This window comes from Simochromis diagramma, unplaced genomic scaffold (genome assembly GCF_900408965.1).
Source record: "Simochromis diagramma unplaced genomic scaffold, fSimDia1.1 OVJJ01000050.1, whole genome shotgun sequence".
In the NCBI taxonomy this organism is placed as follows: Eukaryota; Metazoa; Chordata; class Actinopteri; order Cichliformes; family Cichlidae; genus Simochromis; species Simochromis diagramma.
Window position 1 is genome coordinate 1,018,108 of NW_024387188.1, and position 20,313 is coordinate 1,038,420.

The 20,313-nt window shown below is 40.7% G+C and overlaps 1 protein-coding gene across 2 annotated transcripts in view; it reads left to right on the plus strand.

The window, feature by feature from the left end:
- The window catches only part of abr (ABR activator of RhoGEF and GTPase), a 124,052-nt gene that overhangs the window by 1,893 nt on the left and 101,846 nt on the right, over window positions 1-20,313 (plus strand). The window contains exon 1 of one of the 2 annotated variants that reach the window (XM_040049840.1): window positions 18,846-19,251. The exons of the other annotated variant lie outside the window; for it this stretch is intronic. Coding sequence (XP_039905774.1) covers window positions 19,191-19,251 — 61 coding nt within the window. The 5' untranslated portion in view covers window positions 18,846-19,190. Of the gene's footprint in view, window positions 1-18,845; window positions 19,252-20,313 lie in introns of those variants that run through there. 2 annotated transcript variants of the gene reach the window in all.

The following is a 20,313-nucleotide window of genomic DNA, read 5'->3' on the forward strand; positions in this document are numbered from 1 at the left end:
TTTTTCTGTGTTCTGACTTATTTTTACGCCTTAGTTGCTCAGGTTGTTTCATTTACCAATATAACCCCCCCCCCCCCAAAAAAACAAACAAAAAAAAAAACAAAAAAACAAAGGTCAATAAAGCAACACAGTTGCCTAGAATAACTTCTCTTAATAACTGCTCTTCAAAGTTCTCACACAAGTCAGCCTTGTGCCATGACTTTTATTTCTACTAAGTGTCTTGCATGTAACTCCAAACCCTAGTTAATATTAAGCTGAATTTACCTTCAAATAATAGAGATCTGCATAACAGATCAGTACTTTTACTTTATTAATTTTGTTTTTGCTTGATCAAGAAGAAAATGTTTATCAGCGTATGACTACCTGACTCTGCTGGATGGAGTGGATTTCATGAAACAAATAAAACCCTGTATGAGTGTGGCTGACGAACAGATCCATAATAGACTAAATGCTCTAAGTGGTGTTGTAGATATCAGACATTAGGAGAACTACCACCTGTTATAACAGACCTACTGCAGGATAAGGTAAGCAGTAGGTGTAAAGATAAGGACAGGATTTCCTTTGCAAAGCCCCACTCGAGCATACCACTGGCTTTTTAATCATGTAGATTAGAAGGTTACCGGTTAAATGAAACCATCTTCACTTGTGTGAAGTACTCTACATTGTCTATATTGACCTTGAAGACAAAATGTTCCCTTTCTATATCAGCGATCTGTAAGAGGTCTATAGTGTCACATCACCCTTGAAGGAGCTTCAGTTTAGTTGGTGGTAAATACAGATACAGCCACATGCACTGAACAGTCTGGCGTCTTTTATGATATGAGTCATATTGAGCATGTTGGGATGTTAGTCAGTGGATTTATTGTAAACGGACTTAAAGTCCTGTTCTGATGTCATGCAAGTGCTGTTTGACGCAGTGAGTTCAGGAGTTGAAACACCTCACAAGTTGCATGAGTAACCAGAAAACCAGCATAGAGGTGGCTGTGCATGTTGTGCATTTCACTGCTGCAATGCATGGTTCTGGTAAACGTATATAATGTCAGCTTATCTTATTTTAGCGAGGGCTGTGTCTTTATTTGTAGAAACGTCAGTGATGAGTTTTAGTCTACAAGGTGGTTTGAAGTTAGTCAAGATTTTTCTTCCGTGCTGTTGTTAGTCACTTTAAAGGTCACACCTCAAAGTTAAGATTTGTTTAACTTGGCACTGAGCTACTTTATGTCATTGCCACAAGTCTTTATGACATTTGTGGCACATTGTCTCTTCCTGTGTCTGAGGCCTGTAAGAGTTTCTTACAGGCCTCAGTATAATTTCTGGTAAGGGCTGGGCAGTGGTTTCTAAAAACTCCAAACGGGAAAGCAGAATAAAGTGGGAAATTGTAGAGAGAAGGGAGACAAAATATGAATAAAAGACAAAAGGGACGAAGCACAGATGTTTTCTGAAAGAAGAAAGGGTTGTGGAGAACACTCGCCCGTGACACTTTGTATCTGAGGTGAGAGGTGCTAAATATTGAACTGCAGAGGTGCTTGCAGTTCCTTGCATGTGTCTCCCCATATTTTCTGTCTGTGTGCTGGACTGGACAAACATCCTTTATGTCTACTTCCATATTTACAACGCATGCCATCGGACCACTCGTCCAACTGTCAACAAAAAGCGACGCAGAACATTTTCTTTAAGGCGTCCTTTCATCAGAGGCGCTCACAGTGGTCAGAAATTCCCTCGTAAACTGTAGGGCAGGACTCTAAGAAAATAATTTACTTGGAAGCAAAGACTCTGAGCTTAAGTAATAATTTAAATACTAATCCAGGAAACTGGAGTCACGTCTCGCTGTGGCGTTGTTTTAAGAAGTTTGGCAATACTGACGGAGATGGTTTGCTTGTCATGAGTCAGGAGTGAATGAGTAACTTAAACATGAGAATAGATTGAGGAAGGCTTTTTTTTTTTTTAATACACTGTGACACATCCCCAGTTCCCTAGTCTGTTCTGTTCTTTTAAATATGAAAGGATTATGGAACGCTTGACACTCATTGTAAGCTCACAGTTTCATTGTTATGGCTCTGCTCATTGATTTGGTGGTTACTGACTGGTTTGGCTGATGTGCAGGGATTTGGAAAAGTGGCAGTTTTTAAAGTTTGGGTCAGAAGCCAAAAATGGAGAAGTAACAAACAGGCATTGTTTTATGAGTACCGACGCTGTGGCACTACTCTTTGCTTCATTTGGAGTTGAAATTCATTTAAGCAAAAATGGAAAATTTTCTTTTAAGAGCCATTTTGTGTCAAAGACACATGAATGTGTTGGACGTTGTTAAATGGGGTCTTATGCCTTAAGAGGCAGTTTGGTGTCTGAAATACAGGAATTGATGGTCTTGAGAAAAAGAGCAGAAAACAGCTGCTGAGCTTTTCACCATGACACGCTGTTTGCTCTTCCATTGCAACAGGTCAGGGGATGCATTTTCCCATAAACCTGTGGGTCAGTAAGGAAAACCACTTACTGTAAGCCTCTTAATCTGTTCCATCTTTGCTATCCAACAGGATATTGATGTTTTGTTCTGACAACTGGGATAATCAGTGGAAAGACTTTAATTGTGGCTAAAACAATGGGGAGGGTGTGTGAACCTGTGGGAGGATGTAGAGGGGCTTAAGGTCATCTTTTATAATCTAAACAACAACAGTCATCTGCCCTTCTGGTCACTCAGCATTATGGGATGAAGTCCCCCCTTACTCCCACTTGCACATACGCACAAGCTGTTGGCGAATGCCAGGAGTGTTGCTCATATTGATGCCTTTGTGTAGTGTGCATTTCCTAGGAAGCGGTCATCCATCAGGTCATGTGAGTCTTTGTCCAACGCTATGGTTTTTCAGTATTCCTCCTGATTCACCTCTGATTCGCAGTTGGTCTGAAACCTGACAGGAATCCATTCTTATTGTGACAGTGTTTCAGTAAGCATTGTTGTTTAATTCTTTTTAATTCATAAAATAGGTCTTTGAATTCAATATAGTCATTGCAGGTATTTGATTTTCTTTAGTCCAGTCTGCACATGCCAACATACAGTATACTCCTGCTAGAAGTGATGAACACAGTCCAGTTTTTAGCTCTCCCAGCTATTTAAAGCAGTGTAATTCAGAAATATCTTTACTGAGCACAGGCATACCAAAGGAAAAAAGATTATTTTTAGCCTATAACCGCTTTGATCTCCATAGGAAAATATGTTTTTATATCTCGCAGGAAAGCTGAACGACCTGCTTGTTAATTGAGTTCATAATTCTCTAGTCGCATTGCCAGAAGAAGGAGCCCTCTGAGAGGACTATTTCCTGTTTCTGTTGTCTATTGCATGTATCTTTGTTAAGCATCTGGCAGCTCAGGAAAGAAAACATTAAGATGTGTAACTGTTTCTTTTTTCTTTTTTTTTTTTTTTAGATGTCAGGTATTTAAATGTGAAGTTCTTTAACTGTTAGACATAGATAATTATTTATAACAGTAGTTTAAAAAAAGCGAATAATAACAGTAACTCTAAAAACTGAGTGATAAGACATGACGTTATGGTGTTTCAGTCTTTTGAGTGAATGCCATATCAAAATGTACAATAGGAAAATGTTTTGCAGTTATGAAAGCGATGGGAAACTCTTGGCTTTTTGAAGTATTTGGACAGTATCGATAAAGAATAACAAATCACACACGACACTGACATACAATCATATTAATAGTTTAAATAAATGGGGGGGAAAATAGATCATCCTGACGTTAGCCAAACTTTCAAATCCATAATAATCAATATTATTGGATTTTAATATTATCAGAAGTTCCAGTTATTAGAACTTCCTCAGAGATGGTCAGGAGGTATTCTGCATCTCCAATACTCAAGACTCTATATGATAATGTCTGTGTAAATTGAGGAGAAAAAAGGCAGAAAAGCATAAATTATTTATTTATTCATTGGATTATGGAGCCTGTGTGTATCTGTTCTCCAATTTCAATAACATGTCAGTTTATTGGCTCTCTAATTAGCAAGCGTTGCCAGAGATTTCATTAAGTTTTGACTTTGGTATATAAGTGGAGGATTTCCTTGCCCTTATGTTTCGGTGAAATATTGTATATTTGGAGCCAACGTATCAAAAATAATGCCACAAAAAGAAACAATGGTGTAAATGAGGCGGATGTTTTGTTTGGGTATTTCTTTGATATTTTGAAGGGTGTACTGTGACTGTGCCTAGTTTTTAAGTGCTCTTCATTAACCAGGACACACAGATAAAGGAAACAAACTCTTCAAATTAAGGGAAATAAACTTCAAGTAGGTTTCAGGTGGCTGCTTACGGCCAACCTGGGTAAGTTCAGTCTAAGGGCAAATTCAAAAATAACCCTAAAATTTTATCGCAACTCTTGCTGTCAAAGTGCATGAGGGTAAAGTCATTAACTGAGATTCCATAAAGCTGATTTGCATGACAGACAGAAGCAGTGAATTGCACTGAAATGCTGTGGGGGCACTTAAAACGGGAAGCTCTGCACGTGGCGAATAAAGCCTTGATTGATTGATTGAACTGCAGTTTCCCCACCAGGCAGGCTTGCCGTGTCATGCTGCTAATGTGGCTTTTCATGTCTAACTGCACAAAAAAATAAATAAAATAGGCACAATAAAGAAAATGCTTATTATTTTTAATAGAAATTTCACCTGTTTTATCACTAAGTAAGAAAAGAAGCCCGTGGAATAAGCATGTTTTGTCACTCTATTAGGAAATAATTGTTGAATACGGCACCCACATTTCTAGTTTTCCTTTGAGCTTCCTTTTTCTTAATCCAGATAAGCGGCACTTGTCCAGACCTGTCCCAAGTAGTATGTGCAGCATTGGAACAATGTGCTTGTCATGTTGTTTCCATTTTCAGTGGCGTAAATGGAAGCTTGTGCTCTTCTCTTAAAACTATGATCTCCAGTTCTGAGCCTCTGAAGCTTCAGCATATGCTGTGGGTGCTCACACCTATATGACAGTTTGACAGCTTGAGCTAGTGCACCGACTTACTGCAAAGCAAATATTTGACACTGTGGTAGCCAGTCCTGAGAAAACAAAAGTAACCTTAAATCAGTGTAATCTCTCCCCACATGCTGCCCCGTCATACTAATTTCCTAGGCAACAGAGCTATGATAGACACAGGTACAGTCAAACCTAAACCTAAATCAATTACGAGTATGAAAGCCTCCATAAACGTAACCATTGAACGCATAAGCATCGTTTTACTTTGCTGTAGTTGTGAATTAAAAGGTAAAACTGTGAACTAAAAGATCAAAAATGAGTCGTATTTATTTTTGTTGGCAATTGATTATCTCAAATGACCAATTGAGGTCTCAAATTTACAATTCCTTATAATTCCTTTGTAAGGAATTGTTTAAAAAGACTATTCGGCTCATTTCATTTGCTGTATTTTCAATCTTGAATTCTACTAGACTAGTTTTACATGGTTCCCAGTCCAAAGTAATCTTTATTTATTCTATACTGGGCGTTAATGGAGCCCATCATTTGTCTGCTGTCTTCTCCGCTCTCTTCTAATAGGTCGTCACTTGCAAACAATAGATTTAAACAGCAAGTGGGTGGAACTTCAGTGCTCACGGCCAGAGCCGTGTGTCTGAGATGACTATATTGGGAATATCTCCTTCTTTTGATGTCATGCAGATTCAGCAGTAGAAAAAATGCCTGGAATTGGGTGTTTTAGAGCAGTCTGAGCTTATGTCACATGATTAGTAGCCAGCCTGCATTGGAACCTTATATATAAGGAATATAACAAGGAAAAACATATTAGGTCTCACCATCAATATCAGTGTTCAATGATCTACCCTTATGGTTTTTTTTTTAAATATATATATATTTTTTTATATCCATCAAATCTGAAATCTCTTCACAGTAGAAGCACTCAAATAATCCATGTCAAAGTCCTCAAAGCTAAAATCCTATTTATGGTTCAACTTGTTCCTGTGTTACCTTGGTGATGAATGCGTCGCGGGGAAGCAGGCAGGATGTATCTGTGATGGTGGAGGAGGTGTGGGTTTTGCAGCATCATTGCCTGCTTGTGAGATGGATGTGGGCCTGAAAATTTGTATTTGTTTGCGAAAGCCTTGACCTTAGCTCTACAGCAGAGATGTGAAATGCACAGTCAGGACGTGCAATGCAAATAAGAAAGCCGAATGCTGCTTGGCGCTGATTGTACATCTAGCACAGCGTGTGCACAAGTGCATGCATGCAGGCAAAAGTCAAAAGTGAAGTGCTGCTTTATAAAGATTGTTACAGAGGTAATGGTGCACACAGGTTTTAGGCACTGCTGAAGATGCTTTGGATGATGCTGTTAATGTCCGATCCATCAATTAAATGCATTAAATGGTAAAAAATGTTCTGTAGATGTCTCGGTTTGTCTCAGTAGCGTCTATTTCTTACCAAACTGAAACTATAATCTTGACATCAAGACTCTGCTCGTGGCTACATTATATGCAATTTGTGGGGGCCATAGCATCTGTTGCAGAACTCTTCCTCTTCTGTGGGTGAAGAAGGTTTTATGTTATTTGAAGTTGCTGCCATGCTGCAAGTAAGACACCACTACGTTTGCACCGTCATGCGCAAAACCAAAATTTGTAACCTGCACGTGTAACATCTTTCCCCTCTGTGCTAGTTAAACCTAACTCGGCCTCGGTGACTTGTGGTGTTCTTTTCCTGTTGGTTTTTTTTTTTTTTTTGACATAGCAGAATTTTTCTCAGTGCAATCCCACTTTCAAATGACGCACTTCAGCTGTTGTCACCTGACACAAAGCCCCGTGTGAACCAAAGCCCTGTGATGCAATGTCCTCCTGGTGAAAACCACTACCTATGAGAAGTGAAAGTAGTCTTTGAAACATCAAGATGATTTGGGGGTCATTACATTGGGCTTTAGAGTTCGGTGTATTATTTCAAACCGAGAGCATGTTAAATTTGTAATTTAAAAAAAAAAAAGTTAGTAGCACCATTGTGTGCATTATTCTAATAATATGACTCCAGGATCCAATCTTTGCTTTTGTTTCCTAATTTTTCACTAGCTTACCGTTTTGGGTGCAGGTGTACGTTGCTCCCTGGACTTGTTTGTTCGTCTTAAACAAAAAAAGGTGTGGCCCTCTCAGGGGTTTGTTACAGGGACACAGCTATGTGAGACAGATTTCCTTGTTAAGAAGAGAAGGAAGAGGCTAACCTTTCTAAAGTTTATGTAATCTAGGAAAAAAAAAAACCCCTGTGCTCTCAAGTCAGTAATAAGTGGTTTCTTTCCATGTCCTGTGGGACAGGGCTGAGCTGAATTACTCCTTACTTTCACCCTCATTTAACCCATTTCTAAACAAACACAGAGACAAACAACGACGCTATCCCTCTCACCGAGTTTCATTTCACATTATTGCGCTCAGCAGGATTTTAACACAGGGGGATGCATGGACAGGAAGTGCAGGCTCATTTCTAGACATGAATTTCTCTCAGTTGAAATCAAGATGAGCACCTGCACGATCTAGGAGAGCCTAAGAGTTGTGGTTTTCCTGTCAGTTAACTGATTCATATAGCTGAAAGGAGAGAACCATTTGTGTGTACTTGAATGTAGTATGAAAGCAGCTTAGAATAATTTGATATTTAAAATGTCATTTCCTTGTTATTCTTTCCAACTAGTGTCCAAAAGCTAATTTTTTTTAAATTTACTGCCACCTATGGTAAATAAGAAGAGAAAATCCTGCTAATTCAAGAGTTTTTCCAAGGAAATTGCCCAGTTGTGTTTAAAATGACTTTATATTGCAGTTTTTCATCGGGAAAGAAACGACAGGTTACATTTAAACTAGATTCAAGCTTTCCAGTGTCAGTTTTTCTCCATAACTTAACTTTGTAGGGTTCGAGTAAGAGCACCAGATATGTGTTAATCGTTCTCTCTAATCTCTTTCATTTAAACAGAATTTGTGTCATCTGAAAGGGGGGGGTGGGCTTAAACCAAACAAACCGTTGATGCATTTCTATCTCTCATCAGTCTTAATATAGGTGCGATTTGCATGCTGACATAGAAACAGTGCCACTCTTTTATTAACAATAATAAACAAAAAAAACCCAAAAAACCCAACTTGCTCTAAATCTAAAATCAGAGACACTCAGAGGCAGGTCACTTATGATTGGCTGACAGATATGGCTGCCATGGAGACCCCAGTGTGGTGTGTGTGAATGTGGTAAGACACCAGGGTGCATATGGACCCACAGAGCCCTGCATGCTTCTAAAACGCTGTCAGCCTGGTACTTAATGTTCACTTCTCTGAATCCTGGTGCAAGTTATGTAATCTGTTGAGACTGCTGCTTTCAGTTCCTACACGTAAATAATAAGTAAAAAAACGGAAAAAACCCCAAGACATTATGTAGTGTGAATTGTAGTTTGATAGAACGAAGTGACCCAAAAACCAAAGAAGAATTGCTGTGAAATGTGTTTCACTTTCCATTTGCTCTGAATGAAAGCTAAACTTTGCAGATCCGTTTATAGAAGCCTGGTTTTTATTTCACGATGCCAAAAATTTCCCCTGAGTGGGATCAATACATGAGGTTTTATTTTATAATCAGACCTTTTAGAGATTTTTGACTTGATGATGTTAAAGATTTTGAGGTAGTTTAAAGGGCTAAAATATTGGGGACGTGAACTAGTAAGAAGCTTGTTGTTGCTCAGCTGTGGTGTAACGCTACTATATGTGCTTATAATAATGTAATGACCTGAACTTTGCTCTGAAGAAAAATCCATATTACCCTAATTCCGTTTTTAATTTTTTTTAATCAGCACGAGCACCGCTGCTTGTAAAAACGTGACGTTTAGCATGAAATGGAAAATGCATTATGAAATATAAGTGCTTAAAGATTAAGGTAAGAATACCGATGTAAGTGAGTTAGAATTTATATTGTGTTTATTGATTAAACTTTATTAACAGGTGCAGAACACAACATCCTTCAAACTACAGTCAGTTGTGATGCTCTATTATGTTAGACTGAACACCAGTTTGGCTGTTTTTTACAGTTGTACATATTTAACTGAATTTATCAGTTAGTTTATTAGAGATTTCACACAGACACTACAGCGACTGTCAGATTTTATCACTCTTTCAGTCTTGACATAATTTGTGCACCAGCCGTGTGGCATCAGGGTATTTTTACGTGTGAACTCATTCGCAGTGAGCGGGCTGTATTGTGAAGTTGTCAAGTTTTAATCCAGCAGAAGCAGGAAATTGAGGGACTCTACCTTGTAAATGATACCCCTTTTCACAATCCTATGTTGCACACAGAAGCTAAATGCAGAAGACGTCTGCAGACTTGGACTTTGGCTAAAAGGGAGAACAAAACTTGAGAAAACAATGTTCCTTTTTTCAGCATGCAACATCTCATAACCACATGTTTAGAAAGCTTAGTTTCTGGTAAATGGACTAGCGACATATGTGGTCTGCCCTCTTTTATTTTATAGCAGGGCATTACCACAGTTTAGTGAGCATGTTATGAGAATATAATTTTCAGTAACCACTTCCAAATTTCAGATATGTAGGTTGACAATAATAGAGCTGTGAAAAAACTGTTACATTCAACCTGCTGGTGTGCGAAGTCCTCGTGTTGATGGTGTTACTGTGTCAGATGGGATCCTTGTTTAAACCTGAAAATATATGCGTGTTTTCATAGACTTCAATAATAAGGAGGTTTTTAGCCTTCTCACCTGCCAGGACATGTTCTCATGACCCAAACTTGCATCTCCCATCCCCCAACCCCAATCGGTTGTTTCCTCCTGTGACCTCAAGGCATTTGTTTGTTTTCAGCTGCACACCAAAAATGAATAGAAACATTGGCATTCACTGAAGTGCAACGGCGTTAATACACCTTTACCCAGATTCTCAGTTTGCAGTTTCTTGAGGACATCATTTTCCACAGTCATCACTTTCGCTTCCTCTTCTTGCCGAGCGGAGATGGAAACAGATGGACAATTAGCAGGTGAAACGCTTTGCATTTTGAAACCACTTGATCTAAACGTTCACAGCATTTGCCAGGAATGCAAAGTCCGTGGTAGAGATACGTGAGTGGGTGCGGAGGGAATTACTCTTAAGTCACAGGAGTGGCTTCTGTTGGGTATAAAGTGTCGCTGTGAAACCTGAGATACCCAGAACCTGCGGGTCAGTGGTTAAAGGAGTCGATGTAGCATTATACCTGGAGGAGGATCACTCCTCCTGCTTTATTCAGGCTGTTGGTTCAGTCTTGAAGAATCAGACGCTGTCTGTTAGGGCTCTGTCATAATTACTCTTTTAGCCGCAAGGTCTTGGCAAAGGAACTGAGAGCATGTCACTGACAGCGCTGTTTGCTTCAAGGATTTCATTTAAGGCCATGCTAATTGTGTAACTTTCCTTGACTATGTTCTTCTTCTTTTTTGTAAGTTATTTTATTCATTACTCCACATTTGCCGTGATTTCTCTATATTGACGAGACTTTAACCTGGCGTCCTGTTGGTGCTGTTGAGTTTTCATGCTGTGTTCTCATGCGTAACGATCACTTGTTGGCGCATTTTTTCTCACACAACACGCCCTATTATACTGGGATTTCCTGCATACAAAATTTTTGTATGCAAACAAAAACACGCCCCCCCAAAAAGGAAGTAGGGATTGATTTATTCAAGCGTAAAATTAAGTAAGTTAACATATACCAAAGTTATTATACTTAACTGAAACTACACATTCAAACTTGTGAAAAAAACAATAAATTAAGTAAATTAGATCAAGTAGTTAAATTTAGGGCTGCCCTTTGTCTCCGGTTCTGTTCATAATTTTTATGGACAGGATTTCTAGGTGCAGCCAAGTGGCGGAGGGCTTTCACTTCGCTTGGTGATCCCCCGGATAAGCTGGAGGGAGGTGGCTGGGGAGACGGAGGTCTGGGCTTCTCTGCTTAGGCTGCTGCCCCCGCGACCCGGCCCCAGATAAAGCGGATGAAGATGGATGGATGGATAGTTACCTTTAAAGTAGACTTTAAAAACCAATAAAAACTCAAAAAAACTAATGAAACATATAATCTGTATTTATTAGACTCTTTCCCTTTGTGTGGACAGTTTGTGCTTTTGTGCATAGTAACCCTCAATAAGGCCCATTTTGAAAGTAGCTTTGCATGAATTGCTCTTGGAAATAATCAATATCTTTTGCTGGCTGTTTGTACATTCTCTCAGTTCATCTACTGTCTGAAATAAGCTCTTCACTTCACCCAACCTTTAAGCCTGCGATCTTTTGATTAGCTGCCCCTCATAAAAGCGAAATATAATATGGGTGGGGCTGCTGTGCTTACAGCATCACAGTTTACTGTGTGAAGCTGTGTGCCAGGCATGGCAGAGCACAGTCTTTGGCTCAGAAGTTTTACTTGCACACATGTTGACCTCGCTGTTTAAAACTTGTCCACGTTTGCAATCCTCCACCATATGAAACGCAAAACAAGAGCGTAATGAGTCCTCATTAATCCTAAAAACCTCAATGCCAGTGTGTATTCAGCTAATAATAATTTGTTTGTTTCATTTTTCAGTTGAAGCAGAAAGGTACAAAAATGTGTGGCAGGGCTGGTTCTCTGGCCATGCATTTATCAATAAACAAAACAAACTTATCAGGATGAATGGAGAGAGATCTGCTACTGTTCTACAAAGCATCTTTCACTCTCTCTTTGGTTTCTTCTCATGTGTCTGTTTGTGTGGGGGGGGTGTACTCTATCCTGATGATACTGTTAACCTGACTCCGGGGGAGTGCAAACTAGATAACAAAGCTTTCAGAAGCTCAACCATCAAGCACACTCAGCTCTGCTGCACAGTATCAGTAGCTGTATTTATGCAGCTTTATGGAGCAGCAGACACCTAACATTTTGAATTTTTCCTTGATTTTTGAATCTCTCTTTGACAGAATGCAGTAAGTTGTTGTGAACCACTGATAACACCTCATAGCTTCCAAAAATGCTGGTTCACTTTTCAGTACCTGCCCTGGTTCTACAAAAAGTGCCCTGGAATGTAAAAACCTGAATATCTGGGTATGCTGCATGAGACCTAATGCTAGATGGATTTCCCACCAGTGGGAGGTGGTCCATTGGATGTGGACTAGATGGCTACAGCACCCTCGTGTGGACTTCTTTAACAACAGCAGTGTTTCTTTTATAAGGTTGTGATCTTAATGGTTTTGCTTTGTTTAATGATTCAAGTGAAAGTAATGCTGAATCTGCAGAGCTCATCAAGGCAATGTCTGCAGGTTATAATATGCTGAGATGTATCAAATTTTAAGACTGCCTTTAGTGTTTGAAAGAAACATGAATGAAGGAGGGTCTACATAAAGCCTATGAATGCATACATAATGGTAGACCAATGCAAGAGGTCACTTTTGGTCAGATAATGCAAAACAAATCATAAAATTGATTAACTTGTTTTACATCAAGTTTAAAGTGTAGGTTTTAAAAATTGTCCAATATGCAGTTTTATGTAACAATAAAATCAAATGTGTTTTAGAAATTGTATTTATAGTATGTATTTATGTATTTATGTCTGTGAGCTAGTGGCGAAAGACAGTATCCATTATCAGTATTACTGCATCCACTGTTAAAATCAGCTATCGTGTGAAAATAATGTCATGTTTCTCACATCTCATTGGTTGACCAGGTTTACTTTTCAGAACATAAGCAAGCAACACGCAGTCTAGAATCACAGTACTTTTACTTTCCGTTCATTTATTCATTCAATCATTCTCCTTCATTGGAAATGGTAAATCTCTGCTTTGTAGCCGAAAACAGTTATAAAAATCATCCCAACATCCCTTCTGAAGCTTAATCCTGGTGTACTACTAGGAGCCAGTCATATTTCTGACAGGTCCTGTGGCACTGCAGCTTTGTGCAGCAGTGCTCCTGTAATTCTGTCATATATCCAGGTATGATACAAAACAACACACTAATCCTTAGATTGGTATTCAGCTGATATTCTTTTTACTGTTGCAGAAACTTGTAGGTCCCAGCTCTTTAAGAGCTTGACTGATACTGACGGATATTTCAATCTCTCTCGTTTTGATTTTGTCTGTTCTTCTGTTAACGTCCCCCATGTGAGTCTTCAAGTTTTATGGGCAACACTAAATTGCAGGAGTGCCATCTTAAGATACTGTTATGAGCGGAGGTTTAAAGTGATGGGATTTTAAGTGGGTTTGTGCTCAAACTTGAGACTCAGTAGTTTGTCTGACACAGAGTCTAATAACAAATACACGCCCAGCTATTTTCTCATACAATATTTCCATCCAGTGTGCACAGTGAAGGTCTTTGTTTGGGTGTCTTAGCTTGTGTTGACCGACGCTAAACACTAGAGTGCAGTAGTTCTTAATTTAGATTTCTTTGCTGTTCTCTCTTTCCACGCTCTCGTGTGCTTTTAGTCTTTGTTACCGCGAACCCGATGGTGGCTTAGCACTTTGTCGGCATAACTTAAGCAACAGTTAGGTTTGTCGAGTACAAACAAACAGGCAAACCGTGTTATTGTGCAGCGTTGTGTTGTCACCTCACTGGGATGGTTTCACACATAAAATAAGCTCCCTGTGTATATGTGGGAAATAACCACTAATGATCTGCAAACTGCATAAATCCACATGTGTTTTTACTGCGTGTGTGTGTGTGTGTGTGTGTGTGTGTGTGTGTGTGTGTGTGTGTGTGTGTTAGAGTGAGAGTGAGAGTGAGAGTGAAACAGAGAGCGCACTAGCAGCAGAGCATATTCATCCTATGCCAGCTGAATTCGCTTTGATCTATTGAGGTCAATGTGGAAATCAACTCAATCAAGCTGTGATTGGACAGACACCAGATAAACAGCCTTTCCCTCGCACACACACATCTCTTTGTCCCTTTCTCTTCCTGTCTCCTTGACACAAACATGCCAAGGATTGTATTTAAGGAAGCTCTATCTTATCATAAATGGGTTAACACAGCACACACACACACACACACACATGTCACAGGGGTCTGCTAGACACTGTCGTTCCAAATAATTGGATGGTGGAGGAGTTAAAGATGAGATCCAGGACAAATGAGGTGACAGTGGATCTCGCCTGCCAAAGCACATGCTGTGATGCGCGCGCACACACACACACACACACACACACACACACACACACACACGTTCTGTTCCCTTTTTTTGTGTGTGTAGGCAAAAGCTTTGTGAATTGGATAGAAGGCTGTTAAGAGTTGGTGTTACTTTAATAACACACGTTCATGGAGCACAGAGGGAGCAGGAATGGAGTCAAAGAACTGAGTGTTGGATGAATGACTCTGACCATATTTCAGGACTGGTAAAAACCTTGAGCTGCTGGACCGAGAAAAAAGCAGTGATTATGACAACGGCTGAGAGACAAATGACTTATTTTTGCGCTTGATTTTACTTCAAAATAAAGCGACCAGCAGACAGTAACACATAATAAAACAATGATCTCAGACATTCTCATTTAATAGGCGCACATTCATCAGTGCTGCACTCGGGGCTTTTTAATAATGCATCGTCATTGCTCGTCCCTGCTGCCATCTCCCCCAACCCCCAAAACAAAGGGATTTGTGGGGAAAACACACATCTCGAGAAAATGTCATCATCAGTCTCCAAGGAGCATGTTTGGACTTCCTTACAGTGTAGACGACTGTAGTGGAGTTTATTGATTGGCATCTATATCCATATATATCATAACTAATTTAACGGTAATAAAATGCTGACATTATTGCAGTGAAATTCTAATATAATGTGTGTGTAGCAGTTAATCTGTAGATGTGAATCATTGTTGCTTCCACTTAGAGAGTCTCTGTGATTTGGAAGAAGAGTTCACTTTAATTCAGTGAATATTTTCGCTTTGATGTCACCAAATCCATCCGTGCTTATTGTCAAATTCTTTTTTTATATGTTTGTGAGGTGTGTTTTGCTCCAGTGCTTCATTAGGCTTGTTTGAATTCACTTATTTGGAAACACAGCTGTCTGCTTCCTGTGTGCGCAGCCCCACTGACGTATGCACATCAACCAAGAATGCTGGAAGTGTGGGCGTGGGGGGGTTGTTGAACAATCAGGATGTTGAAGGGTTTAGACTCCCACCCTGGTCCTCGTCTTCTTCTTTTAAAAAAAAAAAAAAAATTGTTTTCATTTATTTTCATCAGCCAGTTCACGTTCCCGTGGTTAGCCAGTGGGGTTGAAGGGAAAGAGTAGCACCACACACACACAGGCGCACACACATAGACGCTGCCACCTCCACCCAGTCACCCCCGCAGGCCTGTGGTCGGGGTCGAAGAGCAGAAAGGGGTGGATATGGTTGGGGTTGGTGGAGTGAGGTGGGGTAGGGGTATCTGGGTAGAAAAGGGAGAATAGAGGGGTGGGAGAGGAGTGGATAGCAGTTTGATTGGCTGGTGGGATGCTGTGCCGCCAAATTACACACTCGCACTCTAATACACCACAGTTTGACCGCAGCGACTTCCTCCTTCATGACAGGAAATCTTTGTTGAAATTTCAAGTGAAGTGCAGGAAACACAACAGTCACAAAATGGGGAATAAAATAAATGCATCATCGTGTCTTTTTATGGAAGCTGGGATTTATCAGGTTCTTGTTAGTTAGAGCCTTGTTGTGATTACACACCGAACCAAGCAAAAGATAAAGGAAAAATTTAAACGTGATTACAGCCGACCTTTTGGAATGATTAAGAAATTAATTGTGCAGTTGTATACTCAAAGGACATGCTGTGTGATGTTTTAGGAGCTTTTAAATTTGATAAAGCATCATAATTTTTGCTTTTTATCCACTTTGAGTTCCAGCTTTCTCTGATGTTTTGTAATAGCTGTCTATAAAGCTTACTTTCAGTTCAAGCTGTTAAAAGCTGTCCCAGATGCGTGTCCATTGATTTCTGCAGGGCCTAAATATGCCTGTGAGTATCACACAGTACACATCCACATCCAGTGTCCTTTGTTCACATTAGCTCACAGTGGGATGACACACCTAATCAAAAGCAAAGATTGATTTTTTCTGTTTTAAATATCCAGTTTTTTTTGTGTGGTCTACATTTCATGCTGTGCTGGCTACTGATGTGTGGCCTTTTTGTAACACACAAGCATGTAATTGTTTAAATAAAGTGTCCAATTAAGCGGAAACTCTGAGTAGATGTTGTCTGTGACACAAAGGAACATCGTGTCTCTCCAACACAATCCGTGATCTGTCTTGAGGGGAAAAAGTGTGTATCTCTGTGTGGATACACTAAAGAATATGAGTGCCTTACATCTAGATCTTGTCCAGCAACCACACACACGCACACACATAGTAGAGGACTGCTGTTGAAAGTTAACCTTTATAGAGAACGACGCATTGTTGACGTGCTGAACTTTGAAGAGACTGAAATTGTGTGTGTTTGGGAGGGTTCAGAGACAGTTACTAATGGGTTTTTATTACACAGTTTGACTGTTTATGAAGCTGCAGAATGTCTTTAGAACACGCAGTTTGGTGTAAATACAGTTTGTGTGTTTGAGCATGGCATGTGTGCTCTCTTTGTTTGGCTATCCCCGTTGAACGATGAGGTATTTGGAAAGAGGAGGCGGGCAGATTTGCTTTCAAAACCCTAAATCATCTGTGTGTGTCTGTGTGTCTGTCTCTGTTGGCCCAGATTTAAGACAAAGGAGGTGTAAGGCTGTACAGTAGATCAATCTATATTTGATGAAGTGCCACTCACCAGCCCCGTGTTCTTCTCTGCCCGCTTGGCTTTCCCTTTACATAATCCCATGTGTTTTGTGCATGTACGCCTTGAGTTTGTGTGTGGTTTTTGTCACGCCTGTGTGCTTTCCCACCATCACAATGACACATTTATATTCATTAATAACCCTGATGTACATTAACACATGCAGGAATACATTAAATGCCTTGAGACAGATACACGCGCACACACACACGACCAAGAGAGACTCATGGGATGCCAGGTCGTTTAACTCGTGTACGTTCCCTCCAGCTGGCACATACACTGCTGTAGACTAACAAAGAGCAGAGCTCGGGGCCAGGTGCTCTGCCTGCAGAGGTTGGGGGAAGAGGCAGGGAGCAGTTGTGGGGTTCCTCCTGTCAGCCTTTGTGTCCTAATTGAAGTTTTTTTTTTGCCTCTCAACCCTCCCATCTTTCCTTCCCCCATGCTGGTTAGAGGAGGATGAAGGGGGAGGAGATCTGAGGTTTGAGGGGAGCGTTTCATATCAGGCTTTGTTGTCGCTGGCACGATGCTCGTCTCCGATGATTGGCCTCCTATGTAGCACATGCCTTAATAAACTCGCCGGGCGTTGGGCCTGATGAAGAGGAATTGTGCTGTGCGGCAATGCTGCCAGGTCTCTTTCTGGGAACAGGGAGCAACAGGAGACCTAATGTGCTAATGTGTCCATTAAAGCCTGCTAATTTAAAAAAAATCAATAAAGCACAGCATGACATTTTTAATTGCATATTGAAAAATTAAGATTTCCTGGATTTTGTGCTAGAGCCCAGCCACTATTGTGGAAAATGCCAACTTTTTTTGGGTTTTAATGCAATAAAATGCTATAATTTCTTTGTCACCGTCATTTATTCTGAAACACTGGAGCAGGTAGTAGGGTGGAGTTAAGTGGTTTCTCACTTTACATTCCTTAACTAGTCTGATACAGTGGTGGAAAGTGAATAAACGTTGACCCCATCCTTTTAACTTCTCAAAATAACTCTGAACTATTTAGTCCCTATGCATCTGCTTCAGTCCTCAAAAATCCAGCTGTGGCTGAGCTCCAGACATTTATTCTAAATATTCTTTAGCTATTGTTCCTGGTGATGCACACAGTAGACCGGCTCCATGGTTCTTCTATTGCCATCTATCATAGAGTCTGTATCATATCGTCTTATACAGAGCATCAGTATGCAGGCACATTTTCACAGCACATGCACATGTGTGCGTTGCTTTCATGTTCTTCGTTGCCACGGGAACAGAACTAGCTTAAACCGTGACAAGTGAACCCGCCACACTCTCTCGGTTTCTCTCTCTCTCTGAACTAAATGACTGACTCTGTTTCACACAAAGTGTGAATTGTGCGTCCCAGCCGAGCGGCTGTGATCTTGAACTCATCATGTAGTGCAGCTACGACTGGTTTGGCTCATAAAACCACAGAAAGACCTTTCATACTTACCTTTTGTTATTGCTATATTAACAAAACATAACCACACAGTGGATTTAACATTAAACTTTTATCAGGGGAAGATAACCCAGTTTTTTTTCTGAAGGGTGGTTTCTCTTTGGCTGTATATGTTTCCTCTATATTTTAGAAAAAGCCTCAGTCTGAGCAGTTATAAAATAGGCTAACAATAGGCTATTTAGGATGTTTGCTGAACCCCTGACACAAAGATGTTTTTTGATCTTAGCATTTCATGCTGCAACATTGTTTTAATACGGACTTTCTTAGGCAGAGTTCTCTTAAAACTTGAGTAACATTTACCTACGTTTAAAGAACAAGATAAAAAATTCAAGCTGCGATGTGCTCAACAAAGTCAGAGTAAGCAAATTGTATCTGCATGCAAGAAAAAAGCTGCTAACCTAATGCGCAAGGAGAGATGGAGCTCATGAAAGCAACTTTGGATTTTAGTGGGTTTAGTGGTTTCATTTATGAAGAGAGAAACTGAGATTTTGCCAGTTGATTCACATCTCGCAAACCTCGCTGCTTCAGTCATTAGGCACGGCTTCTCAATTCCGGCTTCTACACGCTGCTAAGACACTGGGGGGGGGGAGAGAGAGAGGGAGAGAGACAGCGAGTGAGGCTGATGAGGCATTCACGCAGAATCAGGAGAGCGAGAGAGGAGGGGTGGGTGGGAGTGAGAGAGCAAGCCAAAGAGAGAGCGAGAGAGAATGAGTGCTTCTCCCTTTCCCTAGCAACGGTCGGCGGTGTCCGTCTCCAGCCTGTTGTTTTCTCTCTCACACACACAGACGCACACCTCTCAGTCTTTCGCTCCTTCTTCAGCTCTCTTGCTTGTCAGCCTGTTGGACCCCGGGGTGCCTTCTGACATTTTTCCCCAAATGGTTTTTCTTGCTTCTCCGAGCGAGATGAAGGCTGCGTTTCAAGGATAAGAGAAAAGAAGCGAGGCAACGCAAAAAGCAGCTGCAGAGAAGAACTGAAGACATAAGAAAGAGGGAGAGCGACTGAGACAGGGAGAGGAAAAGAGGATGGAGCCCCTCAGTGCTCGCGGCCTGCCCCGGCTCTCCTGGATCGACACCCTTTACAGCAGTACGTACCTCTCCTCCATCACTTTACTCCTCTCCACTCATCACTTCTCATTTATCTGTGCGCTTTACCTCTCCGTGTTTTGCCCCGCACCCCCCTCTTCTCTATCTCATCCGCTGCCCGTTCGTGTTACAGCCCCAGCGATCTGCACACAGGGAACACTTTGCATTTTCCGGACTTCCAATTAGTGTGCATTATTATGGCTGTCTATAACAAGGCATTCAACCCAAGGCCACCACACACACACACACACACACACACACACACACACACACACACACACACACACACACACACACACACACACTTCTTTTAGTGGCAACAACTCGTGCCCACTGCCGTCAGGCTTTCTGCTGGCCAGTAATCATAGAAGCATGGGGAAGCCCAGGGATTATATAGTGTGAGGCAGAGTGAGTCATGCTTACAACCTGGAGGTAGAACTTTATGTTCCATCCTATCGAGGACACAAGCTGTCTGATGCTGAATTTTTAAACCACTCCTTATTGTAGTCTTTATGCTGCGCTGTAGTCTCCCCCGTCGTACTGTACACTGCATGAGAGCAGCTGTCAGGTTACGATGTCGATTAATGAAACAGACAAAACTGCTCCCATTAGTTTGTCACCTAAATTAGTCTGACCTTGGATTGTTTTTTTTCCTTTTTCCTTTTTTTTGCGCTTGGATGATTTGCATAAAGTGAATACGAATGATGTTTTTGCTTGTTGTAATTTAGAACAGCGGCTGTGTGAACCTCTTTGCAACAGTACACACATCCATGCAGTCACAGCTGTTTGTGTGTTGTTGAGGTGTTGCGCGTGTGTGTGTGTTAGGTGTATTGGGTGCATGAAATAGCCTTTTGAGAATTGTCTTTTGCCACTTTTGTTACTATATCTTAATGTGCGGACATGGTGTGAACAGGAAAGACTGATGGAGATGGGGTTGGGGGTGTGATAAAGATGCTGAAAAACAGAAAGGTGAAACGTGGTTTCTGTTCGATGCTGTTGATTAGATACTTAAGTGAGACCTTGCGGTATTTACTGGCAGTGAAGGTATTTATGCATTAGTGAT